The sequence below is a fragment of the Pecten maximus genome, chromosome 2 (assembly GCF_902652985.1).
Source record: "Pecten maximus chromosome 2, xPecMax1.1, whole genome shotgun sequence".
NCBI lineage: Eukaryota > Metazoa > Mollusca > Bivalvia > Pectinida > Pectinidae > Pecten > Pecten maximus.
In genome coordinates this window covers 53,278,693-53,300,893 of record NC_047016.1, presented here as the reverse complement: position 1 = coordinate 53,300,893, position 22,201 = coordinate 53,278,693, and the positions used below count along the sequence as shown (strand labels likewise).

Genomic DNA, 22,201 nt, shown 5'->3' with positions numbered 1-22,201 from the left:
AACAATTTTAAAGTTTTGTAATGTTGATCAATTACAATAGACGGTATTCCTTTGAAATACTTTTACCCATAAACATTCGAATTTATGGAGGCACGGAATATTATATCAGTAAATGGTTTATTTAAGATAAATATGACAATACAGATTAGCGAGAGATCACTTTGAAGAAAGTCATGATCGACCATGATTTTTTTGGTTTCTATGGTACATGTATATCCTATCTTCGTCGTTCACGAATATGGTTCACAGTCGAAGTAATACTCAATTTTCAGATGAAACTAAGAAAAAGTTCAATTTTAAAATTATATACATCCCAAACTAATTTTCACGTTTTACTTGGTTTTGACAGAAATACTTTCGGAAATCCCTATCCCATCTAGGTCTTCAGGCTGAAAATGCGTTTCTTTATTCTCTTGATTAATGCCCTAATGCACTGTGAAGTCATCTTTTGATTTAAACAACATGACCGAGTGAACACGTGTATGGAAGTTAAGAAATCCGCTATGTAAGGGAAAAAAACATAAAATTGACAGCATCCGAAAATAGCAATTGGGAAATAGTTAAATCATCCACAGACAAATTTGAGCTGCAATATGGACAATTAGCATAAGTACAACAAAAAACACATTACTTCTGTTAATTTAAGCTTACAAATATTGCATATAATTGTGTTAAGTCGGTTATCTCATTTCTGCTCTTCCCTTTTTTTCATTTTTCATTTTTATTGGAATCCGTTGGCGTTTTTTTTTTTTTTTTTTCAATTAATCTTTCTGACAATGCCATATTTGTCCACAAACTCTAATGAAATGTCTGAATGTGTCCAGGCTTGAGACCTAATCTATTTTGTGAAACAAATAAAACATTAAAAGAAATTAAATTCAAATATACCAATAAATGATAAAAATAAAATGAATGAAATTTGTTTAAAACCACTTCATTTTGTTTCATCAAACTGAAAATATGTTTTTCTTTTATAACTAGTAACTAAATAAGAAAAAAATCTACCTTCATCTATTACAAATGTGATATAGGTTTCACAAAAAGTGTACAAAAATGTATTACAAATGTATAACAAATCTATTACAAATCTATAACAAATGTATAACAAATGTTTTCGGAAACTTACGGTAGTCTCATTACGTCATTACGTGCATCTTCAAAGGACAGTGTAACCTGAACGTGACAATGCTGTCACCGGGTTTGTCATACAAATGAGAGATGAACTGATGGTTATTCAAAATATATAGGTGTATATGTAATTATAGGTTTTATACCTGTTCATAATCTCCATTACATAACATCCGTATGGTTTCTTATTCATAGAAAAGTCATCATGCACCTGATGCACTCCATTACTTTTGTAGGTGGAGTATGCACGCGGTTCATATTAGTACGCCGAGAGAGCTATCTCACCTGTTGCGTGCTTCCCTGGCCTTTTTACTTTCGAAAGAAGCAGGGCAAGCACACTAAGGGCGGTTTTCGCGAATAATCTGCAAGTAAGTCCTTACGTCAGCGATTTCTTTGCTTTTGAAAATCACTAATAGAGACTTTCAAACATATTCGACGATCTTGTTTGTGGTATTTGCACTTTTTTTGGGCGTGGGAGCTTGCTGAAGGTCACTATATGGTCGCGACCCTCTAACGATGAATTGATGTTATAGCAACTGTTGTATTTCATATCAGTCTTGAATATTACCTACCAATAACAATTTTCCGCAGTTCGTTAATTTTATAAGATTTTGAGAAGTAAATCTAACATATGATGCGCTCTTACTTTCACAAAAAAAACATAACTGCGACTACCTCTATTTGGACATATTTTACTCGGTAAGCATGGATGGTACAGATAAACCTTCAAAGCAGCAGGGAGTAAACACTAATGTACGCTGTAGATATGTTTTAAGACATTCGTAGATGAAATTTTATATTGATAATCCCTCCTTTAATCAAAGCTGCTTTATTTGTTATCTTGGTGTAAATATGTTTTTAATCACCCGTAAATGTGACTACGAATGCGTTTTTTGTTGTCAGATCCTGTTTCCGTTCAATGCAATATTTTTAAGGTATACGTTGATTTCATAAGCTTTTCTATCTATCCGTTTGCTTTGCGAACACATTTTCGGCCCGTTTGGCCCGTTTCTCTATAAAATGACGCATGGATATGTCATTAATGAACGAGAAGATAGTACCACCACTCAGCGAATATATGTTTACCAAACTTTGAGTTATTCTCGAGATTCAGTATTTAGTGATTCATATTGCTCAAAGTTGTTTGTTTTATAAATGCATTAAAGAATTCATAATTCATAATTCAAGCCGAATATTGATTTATGACAGCAAAATAACGACAAATATACATAACAGTATGGACACTCCTGATAATATAGAAGGACTAAGCATCTAATGTTTCATTGACCACACCAGCTACAAATCTAGGTTGATTTCGAGTTAAGTCGCAATCTCAATTGTGAGTTCAGTGTTGACCGCGAAACTATTAGCCACATCAACAAGCATCAAACACGTCTGGTTTCATATCGAATACGAACATTCATATTTCCAAAAGCGATCATGATGTCAACATTCCATGGTCTTTAACAGCCTGCATCACTCGAACCCATGCAGTTAAAACAGTTAGCATCTGTACCTGAAAACGCGATATTGGGAAGGTACAAGTTTCGAGTGATGCTCCGGTGCAGCTAACATTAACATATTTTAGATATAACATTTTTGCCTTTTTTATCAAGAGAAGGAGCTTACAGAAAAGGTCAAAGACCCTGCAAAGTCATTCAATTTTACCAATAGCCATATTGCGTTTTTGATGGTGGCCGAGTGGTTAAGGTGTACCGACACTTTAACACTAGCCCTCCACCACTGGGTTGCGAGTTCGAAACCTACATGAGGCAGTTGCCAGGTACTGACCGTAGGCCGGTGGTTTTTCTCCGGGTACTCCGGCTTTCCTCCACCTCCAAAACCTGGCACGTCCTTAAATGACCCTGGCTGTTAATAGGACGTTAAACAAAAACAAACCAAACTAAAGTCTTCAACAATAGTTAAAATGATCATGTAGATCAGTTGCCCGAGTTTCCTCTGGCCCTGACACCGGTGTCAGGGCCAGAGGAAACTCGGGCTAGTAGATCAGTTACTCTCTAATAATTTGAAATCAATGACATTAACAGCTCTTAAACACCAGTAGATTAACTCAATCCGCTAGGATAGCTAACAACTAATCTGTACCATAAAGATGATGGTCTCAATTTCACATTTTCATTTCCATTTGATTTTCCGTTTCTAGAGAGTAGCACTCCTGCATACTATACCAACGGTGTTGACATGACACAGTTGATTCGGTATGCAGGGGCGAGTTCATATTATAAGAGTAAACGAAATATATGTTGACTGCAAACTGAAAAAAAACACAGGGTAGAGGGATACAGTCCATAGGAGGTTCCATAATCGGCATCATGAAGAACTGGGTAATATATTTTCTTGTTCAATGTGATGTCAGATATGTTGCTGATTAATTTACATTAACTTCTTGCTTCTAGATTTCGTTTAATCAAGATGGTTTTGTTCTATTAGACTTGTGTCATTGATAAAGCAGGAGACGCTCGTCCTCCTGAAACAATAGTTTTTCCTATTTGGCAGGACGTCCAATCGCTTTAGGGTATACGTTTATCAGATTTCTTCTCTATTTCGGTGTTCAGTTGTCTTAATGTTCAGCTATTGAGCAAAAAAGAAGAGTGACTCAATGTGGATAAAATGTCGGTCTGTATCCAGTTTAGTATACAATTAATCCCATATCATTAATTAATCATAAAAAACAATGTAAACACAGTCACTGACATGTTCATCTTTCACCAAACGCACAACAAAACCCATTAACATTCGTAGTGTAACAACTGTGGGTTCGTCACAATCTGTATGATAAAAACGTCATTAATTTAATTTAAGAAGTCTTCAAAAGGTGTTTGAACAGAATTTAAATACTGTTAACGTACTTACTGTAGCTAAATCAAATTTTAGCGCAAAGCCACAAATTAAACATATTGGTGAAATGACGCACAGGCTGTCCTCGCTATAGAAAACGGAATACAGAAATTGCAATAAGCGCCATTATAATCAAACGGGCTGCTTCAAGTGCGAAGACGATTAAATAAGATAACCGCTAAATATGTGTGTACATTTTCGGCATGCAATGTGTTTTTGGTTTGTAATTCTTTACAAAATGATGATAAATATTCAATACATGCACAGAGGTGTGAGTCTCAAAGGAAAATGCATATATGAATGCTTATCGTGTTAGAATGTCTTGCAGTAATGTTTGGCTTTAATGTTTTCGACATTTCTAAGAGAGTCATTAATAGTCAAGCTCAAATTGCTAAAAATAGACAAGGATTGCGAAATGTATTGCTTCGTGGGAAACTTGTCCTAAGGACGCACTATTTGAATTTATTCAGTCACGATTCAGACACAGCCGTCGACAAATTAATGTACTGATACAACGATACTGGTCCTGTGTAATTGTGGGATGAAAACTTTAAACTTCATTGTATTGAACATAGCATCCAATTATGAATTCCAAGTTAAGAAATGTGCTTGTAAGTGTATAAAATTAAAAAAAAAATACAAAAGATTGCATATGCTATTCACAACCCAATGTTTCATAGCATATAATCCACTCTCTCAATTCAAAGTTTATTTATTTTTTTTAGCAAATTATATTTCGACACTGACAAAGCAGCAATATCCAAAACAACAAAACTGTAATCTATCTTGTAACTTAAAACTATAAACAACGATGGCGGGTTAATGTTGTGAAATGCTTAATTCAATCCTTGCATTTGTTCTTTCTTATCTGTGTAGTTAACACGAATTCCATATTCAGTTAACAGTGATTTTATCATCACATATTTCTTTGTAAAGTGATTTGATAGACTTTCTCAGCAAGCTTAGAAACAAGACAAGTTGACTTCTAACACTTCCCAACACCCTGAGAGACAGATTAATGAATATCAAACATGTAGAATTAAAACAAGAAGGTAGGGAACTTTGACGATCGATCAACACTAACAAAAATAAATATCGAGAGTAAATAAACATACTATAACAAGGTGGAGTTGGCATCACACTCGTACTTCTGGATTATTAGGATTCGACTATCTGTCGGGACGTGAAAATACCTGTGACTACCTGAACGGTCACGTGATTTGTCACAAAGTTCGCCTCGCTTTTCTCCCATATTTAGACCCATCGTGCTTCCAACGGAGAAAAAAAGAAAACAATATCTTATTTGCATGGAAATTTAACAAAATAGTCAATACAATTAATCGACATCTGATATCATTTTCATTTTGGTTCATTATGGATTTACATACATGTATGTGCCATGTATAGGAATTCCAAACAGACCTAGCCGCTAATTACATTGTATCATAACTTGTGTACTTCTACAATCGCAACGAATTGAACTTAATGATGTATTCTCGTATGACGACCGTCTCAATTTAGCATACAAAAAACTCAAAAGGAAGTCATCTTCAAAGTTGAAATTTGGCAACTGCAATACTTTCAAGACTCAACGTGTTTTGTCCTTATTTGCATGTAGGCGATTTTATGCTGATGCTTTATTGCGAAATATACTTATCTTCGAGTATCAAATCCGATATTATTATTCATTCTCAGTGAGTAAAATGTTATATATAATAACATAACACGCCACTATCTGTACCTAGTAGTACTGACACGTGTGTCGAATGGTTCCATTTCAGAGCCTTTTACAGAGGTAATATATAGTCAAACAGCATTTAAATCTCACGAAAATCATGAAAATGTAAAACAAAATCCTTCCATATTGAATCAAATGTAGACATATAAACACTTTTGGTAGGGAAAGCACAAATGTGACTGTCTAGCAAGGGAATATTAACGATTGGGAGTTTAAAAGCACTGCGCTTACCTTACAGGTTAGTTGTAAGATATCCCATCTGGTTACATTTTAAGTAAGCTACAGTACTATCAAGGTGATGTCCGAGAGTCTGCAATGTATATTTGATCGACATGCGCATTTTCTTTTTTTTCTTTTTTCTTTTTATTTATTTATTTCAACGAAATCAGAAGTTTATTTATCTTACAAAACTTTCGAAACAAATCCTTTCATCTTTTAATAATAACTATTGTTTTGTAAGGAGAGGAGCGCAAGAGAGGTCTTCCTGTGAGAAGAAACCATTAAACGCAGAGAACCTGATTTGTGCTGGGTTAGAATAAAGAATGAAAAATTCGAAGGAATATGTTTTTTGAATTTACAATCCAATTCTGAAGTTAGGCAAACTGCCGATAAAAGGAAAACAATACACATTCAGCGCAGTGTGGACAGATGACATTCACCATGGTGTATATTACTTGGTCGGTTAAACGTGAGTCTCATGAGTATGCATTACATCATTTGTGGAGTGATTACCATAACTCATTTTCGTGACAGAAGTATTTCGAATATTGTTTGATATTCAATAAGATGGATATTATTAATCAATTTCATTGACGCAGACTTAACTGAAGGTAAGGCCAATGTGTTCATCCTTATATTATATGACTTTTATAAAACAGTGTGTTTATTTAGACAATTGTAGATTTTGTCATTTTGAATAGAACAATCCCAATGTACCAACATGATATAAGTTTTTGCCTACATAGAGGTACCATCAAAGGAACAGGATCGGTCAATTTTGTGAAATAGTAAATTAAACCTAATACCGAACAGACTTTTCAGGACGGGTGACACTGTTACCCTAGAAACCTTTTCGTGATATATTCTATGCCTGCTTTATGTTTTATTGTGGGGTCAGACATTGAAGTAAATACAAACTGATGTATATGAATACTAATTGTCATGAGCGGAACTTACGATGTCCGGACGCTGATAACTTTAAATGTGTCATGATAGGTTGATATTCAGATATAAAACTCATAATTACTGTCTTTGCTTTCAAAACTATTCATATCGGGGAAAAAACGTAAATAAATTAGTAGTTATGATAGCGATGTATGAAAATGTGATTTCAGTAAGTTATCAATAGATTTGTCATAGACCAGTCCAGATACTGTTAATCAGGCATGTTATCTGGTGGCATTTGATGTCAAGGAGAGAAGGTTGTCGTGCATATTATACTGACCTTCGCTCACACCTTTTCTTGTCTGATCAGACGAACTGTGAGCTTTGTAGCGTAACTAATTGTCAAATAATGTACTATTTTAATATGTTTGTATAAAGTGACGAAATAGATTTCATATGTACCAGTTGGTGAGTGATATTTGACGACCTCGCTAGACTGTCACGATATATACACTGATGGAATGCCCTGAGGCTATACGAGATTTACTATTCCATATTAGGTATTCAGTGTAACACATCATTGTGTTAGCCGAGTGATCGCAACTTCCAACAGATATCTAAAGGCACAGGGTGTGATTTCGTCCAATACATGAAGGATTTTCGGGATAATCTGTCGCATTTTCTAATCATCAATTTATCATAAAGGTAAGATTTTTGATAAAATAATTGAAACTTTTAACTGAACATTAAACAAACCGTCACCAATGTAATTAAATCGGATGTTTTGGTCATTATTATTCAGCTGATTATGTAAAAGGAAGTAGGGATATGTAGACAAGATAGACGACGGGTCGTGACGGGAGAACGCTTAATATTCATCGCTCATTTACGTCATTGGTTTACACCATCGGCGACAAAAAAATAGTATAATTGTATTTTTACAGAAATGCAAAATTAGTTTGTTAAAAAGTAAGTAAATTAAATATATATGTTCCGCACATACTAGGGTTTGCACTTTCTCTAACTTTAGCGTAGAACGTGCTATTTCATATTTGTTTTCTTCATTCCATATCAGTAGACAGTTTAAGCTACAATATTTAATTTATTGCACTGTTTTGTAAATAATAGGATTATTATTAATTAGGATTTTTTCCTTGACATGTTATTGTCTTTTATATCATAAATCAGGATATTCATTTTTATTATTTGAGTTGAAATCATATTACGTTTTAAACGGATACTCTTTGGTTGTCTCTTTCAATTACACTTAATTCTAACAAAAAAAATCTACCAACTTGTTTATAATGCACGAGTGTATGTTATCAATATATATTTTATCATTGGTCCTTTGTATCTCAGTAATGTAAGATACATATATATGATATTGTTGTTTACAGTCACATAACACTATATGAAACTGAATTACCGCGATAACTTATGAATTTTATACATTTATATCGACATTATTTGTAACCTTATCTTTGACATTTTTTATCATTAACGTTATTTAACGTACAATTACTTTTCACATTATAATTAGCACTAGATACATCATTAACACATGTCAGATTAGAATTTATCAGTGGTGTATATATGTAAATAAATAGCATGTCGATAACAACTATCCATTGTTTTTATTGACAGATGCCATCCTTCATTGTCTTTACTTCGTTGTTCTTCGGTCTCACTTTCGTCGTGCTTGGTAAGAATCCTGTTTTATAAATCTGCGATCACCTTCAAAACAATGTAACTGTTGATTATAAAAAAAACATACCCACACGAATCACATAATGGCACCAACAGATGGTAAAAAAGAATTAATTCAAAATGACATTTAGTGAATTAAGATTTGAAGAACTTTTAAAATCGTTGTATATCAAATTGATAAATCCATCCATTAGACTTATAAGGAATAGTCTCTAAAAGAAATACAGAAGATTGGTAATATTAAACATATTTGTTTTTTTGTGCTTCAGTTAACAGTTACTGCCAGAGACCGGGCTTTTACTGCCAAAATTATGGCAAGTGTACAGACCAGCAGAAGTGTGATTGTCCTGTTGGATTTCGAGGTTTTGACTGTCGAATACCCCAATGTAAGTATATATAGCAAATCCTAGTCGGCGTATCTACCTATACCATACGTAACTCGATAATAGGAATCAACAAAATATGAAAAGAGTTACTTCAGTTGAAAAGTTTCTCTTTAAATCAGAGACGCTTATCTTTTCGAAACGCCTGGTCTTAATTCTTTTGTACTCCTTCATGTGCCTCCATAAAATTTCGTTTATTTCTTAAGTTGTTTTTTCTTTCTTTTAATTTCTCCTTAATCAATCTTACTTTGTATTCATGCTGCTTTCATACATCGATTTATGTTTCGAAACAACGGAATAAGGAGGAAATATGTTTAATATAGTGCAGCAGATCATACCACAAGATCTAAACAGGTATATTATTAACTGTTGAATAGTTTTAAGGGGAGTAAACATAAAACTAATGACTAGAGGTTATAAAGTTATAAAGAACGGGGGAATGGGGCGTACATTTTGTTATTACCATTCAAAGGTATGTAACAAGAAGTTTTTCTCCGTCTTATTATTTATATTTTCGAGAGATTATTTTTTTCCGAGTGTCTTCTTGACACTGTCTCACTTCTGGCATTTAGATGAATATTCGGCCAGGTGAAAGGAGGGTTATAGGTTAAATATTCTGTCAACAGGTCGTGACCTTCTTCAGCAATTAATAATTTTGCTCGCAGCTGGAAGTGATATTATGTCAATGATCCTGTGACATGACAATTCAGTAAAATGTAACGATAAAGGAGTTGATATAACTCAATACAGGTAGTCACCATAACAAGGTTCAGCAAAACAGGACAAGGTCTCTAGGAGGTGGCATTTTATATGATTTTGTCATATATTTTAATTAAAGCTCTGCTATTTAGTACACATAGCCCCACTTGCTTGTATACCGGTAATTGGCTGTAGTCAATACAGGACTGCTACCATTGTATAACGTTAGACTGGTCTCCATCATCAGGATTTTCTGGACAGATACCGACTACCGACAGAGAAATAAACAACACAGGGTTACGGCAGATGCAGGTTGATATAGACCATGGCAAAAGTTGGTGGTTGACAACATAGTCGTCTTTATATGTTCTTGTGCGATATGAAGCCATGTTTAAATTTTTTTTTTACATGCCTGGTGGTTCCTTTGTAAACACCCAATGTCTCACTTTCAAACTAAATACAGTAAATCCCCTACGTATCCTATCGCACTAATAAATAAAAGGAAACACATAATTCAAACAGTTTGATAAATTAACATACCATCATAACTGAACATTTAACTTACTACACAAATCATCTCCATAGCCCTTACCAAACGTCACATGAACGGCATGTCGTACATCAATCGCAGCCAATCTATTTAACATATAAATCATCATCAATAACAAATATTTTTTTCCCTTAAAATTGAATTGATAATGAATCTTCTCGAATACCAAATTAACACGGAACAAAAAATTCGACGAATCAATTAATGTTCACAGTATGGTTCAGTGAGGTAAGACTTTCAATCAGCAAAAGCTCCGAACTATCACAAGAAACTCAACACGAACATACCGCAGCCTCCCAAAAGCACACGCACACCCACCACAGGCATGCATGTCTTACGCACGAGAGCCCGTTCCTTACTGACCTGAGCAGTTGATAGAACGTTAAACAGTTATAGGGAACAACCAACCAATTGAAAAATATATTTTTGAAACATCCCCTGTGTCCCCTGAGATTTGGGCCAAGGATAAAATGTCTGGTAGCCACTGATTGGCCAGTATGTTATGAAGTAAGAAAATAGATATGTAGCCTGATAGGTAGCTATCAATAAGAAATGTTGATATAAATTTTGTAAGTCCGATTGATTTTTTTTCCCAAACTTCAGGTAATAATAATTAACCTGTAAACATTTAAGAATTTTGAGATTTTTTACTGCGAAATTCACCCGTTTTCAAAATGGCTACCCTGGAGAAAATTTGAGCTGAAGGACCCAACTTTTTTTTTGGTTAGGTGTTATATGAGGCCTTAAACTTTTGTTATAAACCATAATTGTCATATTGAATTCAAGAATTTTAATAAAATACTCCAAAACGTTAACACTAAAGTCTATGGAAAAATAATTGGTTGGTTAGTCCCTTATACACCGTACCAAATCTTCGAAATCTTACTTTAGATTTCAATCCAAGCAAATGGGAATAACTCACACTTCCTTAATCTCGTTAAGATCGTTCAAACGAGGGCTTGTATAAACAATACATATTTACACAGTTAACATTGTAAATTGATAATCAGTTCCTGAATAGCAGTCATCTTCAGCCTCACTCATGGTGCAAGCCGTATAAATCTAGGTTAAATCCACTTTGTATCAACTATAAATCAAATTCAGCGTAAAACAGAAAATAAATAGATGCATGTTTGAAACCGACATTAAAATCATTTTGACACACCAGTTTCATTGCCATAGACGTTCCTTGAAAAACCGCAATCAGAAATCGCTTTACTTGGAATAATGAAAGATAAAAACCCGCGATATATTGTTCAAGTTGATAAACACATAATGTCAGTGTCACGAAAGGTTTGTACACACAGATACTAAAAAAGGAATGCAGAAAAACAGCTTAATTTATCTCGAGATGGACTTTGTAAGTCATGTAGGGTTGTTAATTTTTATCTACAAAATATAACGTAGATTGACATACGAGTATACATTCAGTGAACTTGTTTTAACATTTATTTTGATGCAGTCAACCATTGATTTAAACAATTTAGGTATAAATAGATATGTATGTCCTTATTAAATATATTTACTTTCCAAAGGGGTACCGGAATGTGCCAACAACTGCAGCAATCACGGAGAGTGTGTAACAACTATGGGGTCTAACTGGTGTTATTGTGATTACGGATACTATGGCGAAAACTGCAGCATCAAGAACGGTATGTTACACGTGTTGTCTTGTTATCGTGTAGTTCATTAGTTATGCCAAAAGACTTATTTTTCGTGTATGATTGATTTTTATCTATATTGCAATAGTTGCTTGAAAATATTTTTTGTGACCAATAGTGTACTTGAAAATATTAATCAATCTATTTTCACTTTACAAGTGCCAAGCATCAGTTAAGTTGTTACTGTGATGGCTGTTAATTAGATATTAATTTGTTAATTGCCTACTAGGAAACATCCATTATTTTGATTCCATTTTAACTTAGAATTCCTTGAAAATACCACTTATTTCGTTACAAAAAATGTTTTTTCAACAACTTCGAAGCATCTCGTTTATGGTCCTTAAGCCAAGTCAGAAACTGTCACTCGTTGTTGATATGCTAAACATACTTTCCCTGTGGTTATTTAGGTACATAAAACAACATGTAGCATTGATAGTGTTTCTACAGCAACAACAACATATGGTACAGTGTTGCTATGATCACGCAAATTATATCTATATTATATAGTCTTGCATTATTTCCTAAAAAAAAAAAAGAAAAAAAATGGATAAGGTGTCCCGACACTTTATCACTAGCCCTCCACCTCTGGGTTGCGAGTTCGAAACCTACGTGGGGCAGTTGCCAGGTACTGACTGTAGGCCGGTGGTTTTTCTCCGGGTACTCCGGCTTTCCTCCACCTCCAAAACCTGGCACTTCCTTAAATTATTTTGGCTGTTAATAGGATGTTAAACAAAAACAAACCAAAATCTTAAAAATGAAATAATGATAAAAGATCACTTCGTGCCTATTTCAGTTGCCAACAACATTCTGTTATTTTTCTCTTCAGATACTGTTAACTGTGGCCCCAAAAACATCACCATTGTAACCCATCTGTCATCTGCCAAGTCCGTGTCACTCCATGGCCACCCAATGTGCCAATTTGCCCGTGTAAATGCCGGACCAAATGTCTACAGATACGAACTAACAATTGACCGGATACCAACACCAGGACATCCCTGCGCAGGCGCATTACACACTATGGTTATAGATGTAAGCATTAATGTTATATTATGGATCTAAAAAAAGAAATTGTTTTGAAAACAAATTAAGTTCGTTTGTCAGAGTCCTTTTGCACAGCTAACGTGTCATTTTAAGATAGGGCCGACTTCGAGCGGCAACTATTGTAGAAGTGAACACTCTTTGGTTACATGCAATGCGCATGTGTAGAGAAACAAAAAATTACAATACGCATGTCTAGTCGACTGGTTCACCCAATTGGTCCGATCATAGCAACTAGACTTCCTTTGAGCATGCGTCACCATTTGGGATAACAGCAGTGATTGGTTGTTGACGGAATAGCTTAACTATAGTAAATAGTCCACGTCTGATGTAGGTCAAGAATGACAGTATGTAAACATACGCATTGTTTTCCCTTTCTTTTTTAGCCGACTACAACTGTACAAATGTTCCACATAGAAATCCAGACAGGCTTCGGATTAGTTGCTCCTCTAGATTGGATTACAGAATTTGAATGTACATACAAAAGCAGGTAAATCTGGCTAATATGAAATTTGATGTAAAATAAACAAATATACACTTATAAATATTTCATGAATACATATTATTAAAAACATGAATTAAAAACGGGCGAAGGGAGACAACTAAAAATTCCGGAATGGCTATGATAAGGGTAGAATTATTGCTTACACAATTTAATTAAAATAACTCTGTCTTAAACTTACTCCTCATTTCATACGTTTTCCGGGTCAACGTTTAAATTCAATGCACTGTGAAATACTTCGTTAAGCTGTCGTATATAATTTGTTTGCCGCGTAAGTAACTTAAAACGTTCACCGAACTTTAAAATGAAATATGCGGTTGTTTTTTTTTTAAATGCATCCTGTTAGAAAATGTCAGATATATTAGATATTAGCATTTAAATAGTGAACAAGTTTAAATAAATGGCTTCAACGATTATATCCTTTTTCAGAATTTATTCGGTTTTTTTTCTGTTTGTTGTTGTTGTTGTTGTTTTTTTGTTTTTTTTTGTATTGTTTTTTTTATATTGGCTTAAGATTACAAAACGTCAATGTTTAATAAAGAATATCACAACTTTGATATATTGAATACAACTCTAAAGTTTGAATATCATTGCCATTAATAATTTGAATGCAATTTTTAAACTATCGGTGTAATTATTTTGCGTACATTAGATGACAGATAAAGGCAGAAGGTAGTATGCGATGATTCCAGGACTAGGTAATACTGTTACGGTATGATGACCTGATGATTCCAGGACCAGGTAATACTGTTACGGTATGATGTGTTGATGATTCCAGGACTAGGTAATACTGTTACAGTATGATGACCTGATGATTCCAGGACTGGGTAATACTGTTACGGTATGATGTGTTGATGATTCCAGGACTAGGTAATACTGTTACGGTATGATGACCTGATGATTCCAGGACTGGGTAATACTGTTACGGTATGATGTGTTGATGATTCCAGGACTAGGTAATACTGTTACGGTATGATGTGTTGATGATTCAAGGACTAGGTAAACCTGTTACGATACAAAACACACAGCGCCATTTTATAAACATCATTACCTCAATAGATATCACCTTTCATACAGTATTTTCTATATGGGATATTTTTTTTATTTACAGTACTGTCGGTGCAACTAGGGAAAAGTTAGATGCCAAACCTTACGAAGTAAAACTGTTGGACAGTCACTATGATCACAAAACAAACGGAGAAATCCCAATGTACCAGGAGTTTTCCTTGGAGTTCACGCCGTCTCCGACACTCAGAGGTAAGACTCAACTTGCCTATTTCACTGAATTAACATGTTAAACAAAATAAATGTATGTTTATAGTATAAAAAGCCTTTAAATATTGGTACAATTCAAGAGTATCGACTATTGTAAATGAAAACATGAAAAAATGAAAACATGAGAAAGTGTCAATCTTTGTTTTATCCTTATTTTGATTGTAACACCACTATGTATTATGTATTAAATCAAGTATTTTTGCGATTTTGATAATGTTTCTCATTGCAATTTAAGGACCTGACGCCCATCTTGTGGTGTGGGACCTGGTGGTCTTTGATTCCAAAACATCACGCCGGGTAGCAGAAATTCTTAAGGACGGGTAAGGCTATGTTGAAAATATTGAAATAAAGTTCAAAGAACATCGAAGAGTAAAGACACGTTAAGACCATTGACTATATTAATTTGTAGGTGATTAAAATTACTTACAGAATCAATTGCTTCAATGTTATCTAATAACCATATGTTCAAACGTATTAGTTTTATAGGTCCTATATTCAAATGCATAATAAAAATAACACATTGAATATGCCTGTATGACAATATTAGGTATAATGAAGAAAGTAAAGTAATATTAAGCATTTTTCAATAATCCCTTTGTGCAGATATACATTGAAAAAGGTAGAAACATATGTCATTTCGTTGGTAATAAAATCCATATTGAAAAGACAACATATCTAAGTAGCTCATCTTTGCCCTCAGTTTCGTTTTGGCATGAGGTGGGTTTTTTTCTGGGTATCCATGCGTCAAAATATGAATGTTACCTTATGACCGCCCTTCAAATAAGATCGTGGGTATGGGGTGATCATATAAATCGTGACACCAGTGTAAAGGGTTATCGTATAAATTGTAACTTTATGAATATCACGTGATCATATAGGGATAAATCCGTGTTTTTATTGCGTTTACGGTGGTATGAACGCAATGAGATACAGACAAATTCAATATATTGCGCTTTAATCTGTATCTAACTGCGTTCATACCACCGTAAACGCAATAAAAACCAGTTCAATGCATATATATTTACATCAAAACAATCGTTGAAATACCGTTCCAAGAAAATAAAAGTCGTGATGTGTTGGGACGTTGGTAACTACGGCAGTCTTGGTTGCTAAGATAATATAGTTCCAGTAAATCTACATAAAGACACCAGTATTGTTTACAAAATTAAAAGAAACAACAGAACATGTTTGTTTAATACATTTTACGTTTTCAATTTATTGATATATTCACATTCCTCCATTGCCGTTTCGCATTAACTATGGTTGTCGACCACAGCGTGTATTGACACAGATTAAGTAGAGACGAGGTCGATTGTTTTATAGGAACTGTACGCTTCAGCCATTTGTTGTTAGCTTACCTCGTGGAGAATTGAAATATTCATTTATTTCCGCTATCTTCAGTTAATTTTTTTGACAAAACACTTGACATTAGCTTTTTGTACAGAGATCATCGGGTAACAGGAGAAAATGCTAATATTGCGTTGACCAATCCTTTGAAAATGGCGCCGTCTAGTTGACGTTCCGGTAACTTCACAAAGAGACGACGTTATGATTTTGTTCCGATTCCCGCGCTTATTAATCCGCGTAGTCCTTTTTCACTGCTTTACGCTAATTTCAATGCAGTCAGTTTACTAAGCTATAGAAGGGAGAGATGTAAATATATACTCTTAAATCATAACACCAGTAAGTGGTGATCTTTTTATTTGTAACACCATCAGTATAGAGTGATCCTGTCAATCGTAACACCACCAGTATGCGATGATCCTGTCAATCGTAACATCATCAGTATGGGTTGATCCTGTAAATCGTAACATCATCAGTATGAGATGATCCTGTAAATCGTAACATCATCAGTATGAGATGATCCTGTAAATCGTAACATCATCAGTATGAGATGATCCAGTAAATCGTAACACCATCAGTATGAGATGATCCTGTAAATCGTAACACCATCAGTATGGGTGATCCTATCAATCGTAACACCACCAGTATGAGATGATCCTGTCAATCGTAACACCATCAGTATAGAGTGATCCTGTAAATCGTAACACCACCAGTACGGAGTGATCCTGTAAATCCTAACACCACCAGTATGGAGTGATCCTGTCAATCGTAACACCATCAGTATGGAGTTGATCCTGTAAATCGTAACACCACCAGTACGGAGTGATCCTGTCAATCGTAACACCACCAGTACGGAGTGATCCTGTAAATCCTAACACCACCAGTATGGAGTGATCCTGTCAATCGTAACACCATAAGTATAGAGTGATCCTGTAAATCGTAACACCATCAGTATGGAATGATCCTGTAAATCGTAACACCAACAGTATGGAGTTGATCCTGTAAATCGTAACATCATCAGTATGGAGTTGATCCTGTAAATCGTAACACCATCAGTATAAAGTGATCCTGTAAATCGTAACACCACCAGTACGGAGTGATCCTGTCAATCGTAACACCACCAGTATGGAGTGATCCTGTCAATCGTAACACCACCAGTATGGAATGATCCTGTCAATCGTAACACCACCAGTATGGAGTGATCCTGTCAATCCTAACACCACCAGTATGGAGTGATCCTGTAAATCGTAACATCACCAGTATGGGGATGATCCTGTAGATCGTAACACCACCAGTATGGAGTTGATCCTGTAGATCGTAACACCATCAGTATGAGATGATCCTGTAAATCGTAACACCACCAGTATGGAGTTGATCCTGTAGATCGTAACACCGCCAGTATGGAGTTATCCTGTAATTCGTAACACCACCTGTATGGGGATGATCCTGTAAATCGTAACACCATCAGTATGGGGATGATCCTGTAAATCGTAACACCATCAGTTTGGGTTGATCCTGTCAATCGTAACACCATCAGTATGGAGTGATCCTGTAAATCGTAACATCACCAGTATGGGTTGATCCTGTAAATCGTAACACCACCAGTATGAGATGATCCTGTAAATCGTAACACCATCAGTATGGGGGTAATCCTGTAAATCGTAACACCACCAGTATGAAATGACCCTGTAAATCGTAACACCATCAGTATGGGGGTGATCCTGTAAATCGTAACACCACCAGTACGGAGTGATCCTGTATATCGTAACACAACCAGTACGGAGTGATCCTGTAAATCGTAACACCACCAGTACGGAGTGATCCTGTATATCGTAACACAACCAGTACGGAGTGATCCTGTAAATCGTAACACCATCAGTATGGAATGATCCTGTAAATCGTAACACCAACAGTATGGAGTTGATCCTGTAAATCGTAACATCATCAGTATGGAGTTGATCCTGTAAATCGTAACACCATCAGTATAAAGTGATCCTGTAAATCGTAACACCACCAGTACGGAGTGATCCTGTCAATCGTAACACCACCAGTATGGAGTGATCCTGTCAATCGTAACACCACCAGTATGGAATGATCCTGTCAATCGTAACACCACCAGTATGGAGTGATCCTGTCAATCCTAACACCACCAGTATGGAGTGATCCTGTAAATCGTAACATCACCAGTATGGGGATGATCCTGTAGATCGTAACACCACCAGTATGGAGTTGATCCTGTAGATCGTAACACCATCAGTATGAGATGATCCTGTAAATCGTAACACCACCAGTATGGAGTTGATCCTGTAGATCGTAACACCGCCAGTATGGAGTTATCCTGTAATTCGTAACACCACCTGTATGGGGATGATCCTGTAAATCGTAACACCATCAGTATGGGGATGATCCTGTAAATCGTAACACCATCAGTTTGGGTTGATCCTGTCAATCGTAACACCACCAGTATGAGATGATCCTGTAAATCGTAACACCATCAGTATGGGGGTAATCCTGTAAATCGTAACACCACCAGTATGAAATGACCCTGTAAATCGTAACACCATCAGTATGGGGGTGATCCTGTAAATCGTAACACCACCAGTACGGAGTGATCCTGTATATCGTAACACCACCAGTACGGAGTGATCCTGTAAATCGTAACACCACCAGTACGGAGTGATCCTGTATATCGTAACACAACCAGTACGGAGTGATCCTGTAAATCGTAACACCACCAGTATGGAATGATCATGTAAATCGTAACATCACCAGTATGGTGTTGATCCTGTAAATCGTAACACCATCAGTATGGAGTGATCCTGTCAATCGTAACACCGTCAGTATGGGTTGATCCTTCAAAGCATAACACCATCAGTATGGGGATGATCCTGTATATCGTAACACCATCAGTATAGATTGATCCTGTAAATCGTAACACCATCAGTATGGGTTGATCCTGTAAATCATAACACCATCAGTATGGGGATGATCCTGTAAATCGTAACACCGTCAGTATGGGGATGATCCTGTAAATCGTAACACCGTCAGTATGAGATGACCCTGTCAATCCTAGCACCATCAGTATGGAGTTGATCCAGTAAATCGTAACACCATCAGTATGGAGTTGAACCTGTAAACCGTAACACCATCAGTATCGGGGAAATCCTGTAAATCGTAACACCACCAGTATGAGATGATCCTGTAAATTGTAACATCATCAGTATGGGGATGATCTTGTTGATCCTAACACTATCAGGTTTAACAGTCGTTGCTATGAATATGGTCAAAGTCGATGCATCAAAACGGAACGACAATAGCTTAGTTTGCTCGGTATAGTCTTATGCACGCAACACGTCACATTGATAAAAAGTTGCAATACGCAATTCGGTATCAAATTATTTTGTCGTCAGCAGATTTGTTCTTTTTTTTATGCTTATTAATGTGAAGACAAGCATACATTGTACAGTTCCAGTAATAGTTTTGTCTCAATGATCCTTAAACATGGTTATAGGAATATTTACCTATTGCAAGTTTTTGTCTAACGAACTCCTGGATTAGATGTTTCCAATGTTAGACATCATAACTGTTAAAGTTAGTTTTCCTCTGTAAATGATTTTAAATGTATGGCTAAACATGGTTCTTGATTTATCACAGCTGTCTTACGATTCCGGGAGAGGAAAGACTTCTCGGACCACCTGCACAGTCCCAAAAAGGAATTGTCTTGACCTTTGCTCCCGTGAATAAAGACACTTTCCTGTTCTACGACTACAAAGTTAAGATCTGTGAAGGACAGTGTCCAAGGGTAAGTACCTAACAAACAAAGGTGTAAATCATCGTATACCATATAAGGTGATAACTCAATGTGTTCCAATATAATTTATATGGTAATATGTAATACACGAGTGTATGACGTCCACCCCTCTTAATAGAATGATAAATCTATGATGGTTAGAGTAAAGCTTTGATTATACATGTACGCATTGCACTGCTTTCAGCTGGAAGTTATTGGCTGATGAATGCCAACTGGACAAAGGCAAATTTAGTAAAGCGCGCTAGCGCTTCATGTTGAATTTGCCTTTGTCCAGTTGGCATTCATCAGCCTATAACTTCCAATTGAAAGCATTTCAATGCTTATATTTACATTTTACAATGATTTTTAAAGACTATATCCAGGAATTTTGCTCCGACGATGAATGAACAAATTATTATCGTCAAAGACGGAACAGCCTTTTCAACAGCCATCTTTCGTTATCGCCGACGTGACAATTATGACGTCACTATATTAATGACGTCATAATAAAGATTTGGAAGTTATGGACTCATAACTTCCAAGTGAGCTTGGTAAAGTTATATAGTGGGGCTGCAGTGTAAATGTAAATATAAACGAATGAACATCATATATGATATACATGTACTGTACTGTGACATTTATCATAAGATGGGAAAGACGTGTTCTCTAACATACCAGATCAAGGGGAAATGAATAGATGCATATGCGAAAAACGTGTACACAATTTTATGGTCACTATTATGATATGTCTGTGACTATGACGTTTGGCGTTTCTTGCTGGGCTTAAAAGTGTTCTATGTGGTGTAGTTAATATCACTTAGGGTCTCCATTTAAGAACGCAAATGTATTTGTAATGTCAATTATTTGTTTGCACACACTTTGGTATATCGTTTTTAGATTTGGTTTTAGATCAGATATTAATGTACAAATAAAGAAGGTCTTTAATACACAGATTCGTTAATAATATTTCCCCCTCTTTTCACAGCTTTCCTGTAGCGGTGAACCTATTCCCCGGGAATGGGTTGGCTTCAATGTCCACGTCGTATGAGAAGTATCATCCTCTGACGTCATATCCGGTTCATCGCCACACCTCAGCGTTTATCTAGTATCAAATCTCCTAGACTACCAACAAATAATAGGAACCTCTATAGTAATGCTTCAAAACTTAAAGATGAATAATATAAAGATAATCGGCCTGATGATAAGTTAATGTGTCTAAAATATAGTAATATTAACGAAGATATCTACTTATAAACTTATTAAAGTATTAGTGATATATCTATAAAAAAATTGATTTAATTGTTAAATGTATATGATGTTGTTATGGGACATGCGTCATATATTTTCCGATGTACTTGTCTATTTTACTTTAATTTTATTTAAAAAATAAATGATATTAGTTTGTATTGAGTTCAGCTTACTTCCATAAAAATTATACAGATGCAATTAATGATCCTAATAAATTCACGATCGGATCTATGTTAAATGTGTGTTTTAATCGTTTACTGCAACATACAAAATACTTAGATACATATATACGTAATATCTTAAGCATTGGAGAGATAAAGATCGTATATCGATAAACATAAAAAGGAATTATTTTTTTCGAAAAAAAAAATTTAAAATAAAAAGGATAATTTTATATTTTTTTTCAGATTTTACATATTTTCATATGTTAGATGCATCAGTAATCTGTAAAATGTTTCTATTTGCTTCAAAAACGAAAACTTATCACATGAAAAAAGATTTGAAACAGCCAAATGAAAAAGTAAAGGGTTTGTAGATTTGAAAATTACCAATGGGAATTCTTTGTGTTTCATTAGTATATTTTTGTAACTATAAGAAGTCTTTTTCGAAAAAAAAAATCCTGGTTAATAAACATGTATCCATACCGGTCAACGAAGTACATTTACGTGACTAATTCGGTATATATTACGACCCTTCACCAGACCGAATATATTTCCTGTCTGAGGAATGGGACAACGTTCATGTCCATACCGTACAAAAACTTCAGTGAAATACGTAGACATATTACTTCCCTTATCATTTGAACTACACCTTACCTCCCTTTATATCTGATATCAATGACATGTTCGAATTATTTCAAATAATTCAATTCGTATGCAAAGGAAAACCCGTCCAATCAAAATGAGAGATAATATATGGAATATGCACAAAAATATAACTTCACAACAATTTTTTTTTTCAAATATTTTAATCAAACTTAACTTTCATACGTTGTTGCATAAAAGAGTTGTCAATAGACGGCTATATAAAGAAAACGATGTGAACTCGAGTCTATACAGGGACGGTACTTTGTAAAGTATATTCTGTTATGAATAAAGACTTTTTTCCAAAATGAAATATTCACTGATGTTGTATTTTATGCGTAACCGTCTTCCAACGAATATGTTTCTTAGATT

The 22,201-nt window shown here is 35.1% G+C and overlaps 1 protein-coding gene across 2 annotated transcripts; it reads left to right on the top strand.

Moving 5' to 3' along the window:
• The first annotated feature begins 1,403 nt into the window (after nt 1-1,403).
• On the top strand, nt 1,404-22,142 carry LOC117322488 (EGF-like domain-containing protein 2). 2 transcript variants are annotated; one of them, XM_033877428.1, is made up of 11 exons: nt 1,404-1,496; nt 7,390-7,534; nt 8,474-8,531; nt 8,806-8,922; nt 11,704-11,820; nt 12,656-12,858; nt 13,254-13,357; nt 14,481-14,626; nt 14,880-14,964; nt 19,643-19,790; nt 20,764-22,142. In XM_033877428.1, the coding sequence occupies exons 3-11, from the start codon at nt 8,474-8,476 to the stop codon at nt 20,824-20,826; spliced, it is 1,041 nt and encodes a 346-aa protein (XP_033733319.1). In that variant the 5' UTR covers nt 1,404-1,496; nt 7,390-7,534; the 3' UTR covers nt 20,827-22,142. The 2 variants fall into 2 exon arrangements, with proteins under 2 accessions (XP_033733319.1, XP_033733320.1); XM_033877429.1 differs by lacking the exon at nt 1,404-1,496 and adding an exon at nt 6,433-6,555.
• Nucleotides 22,143-22,201: the final 59 nt, after the last annotated feature.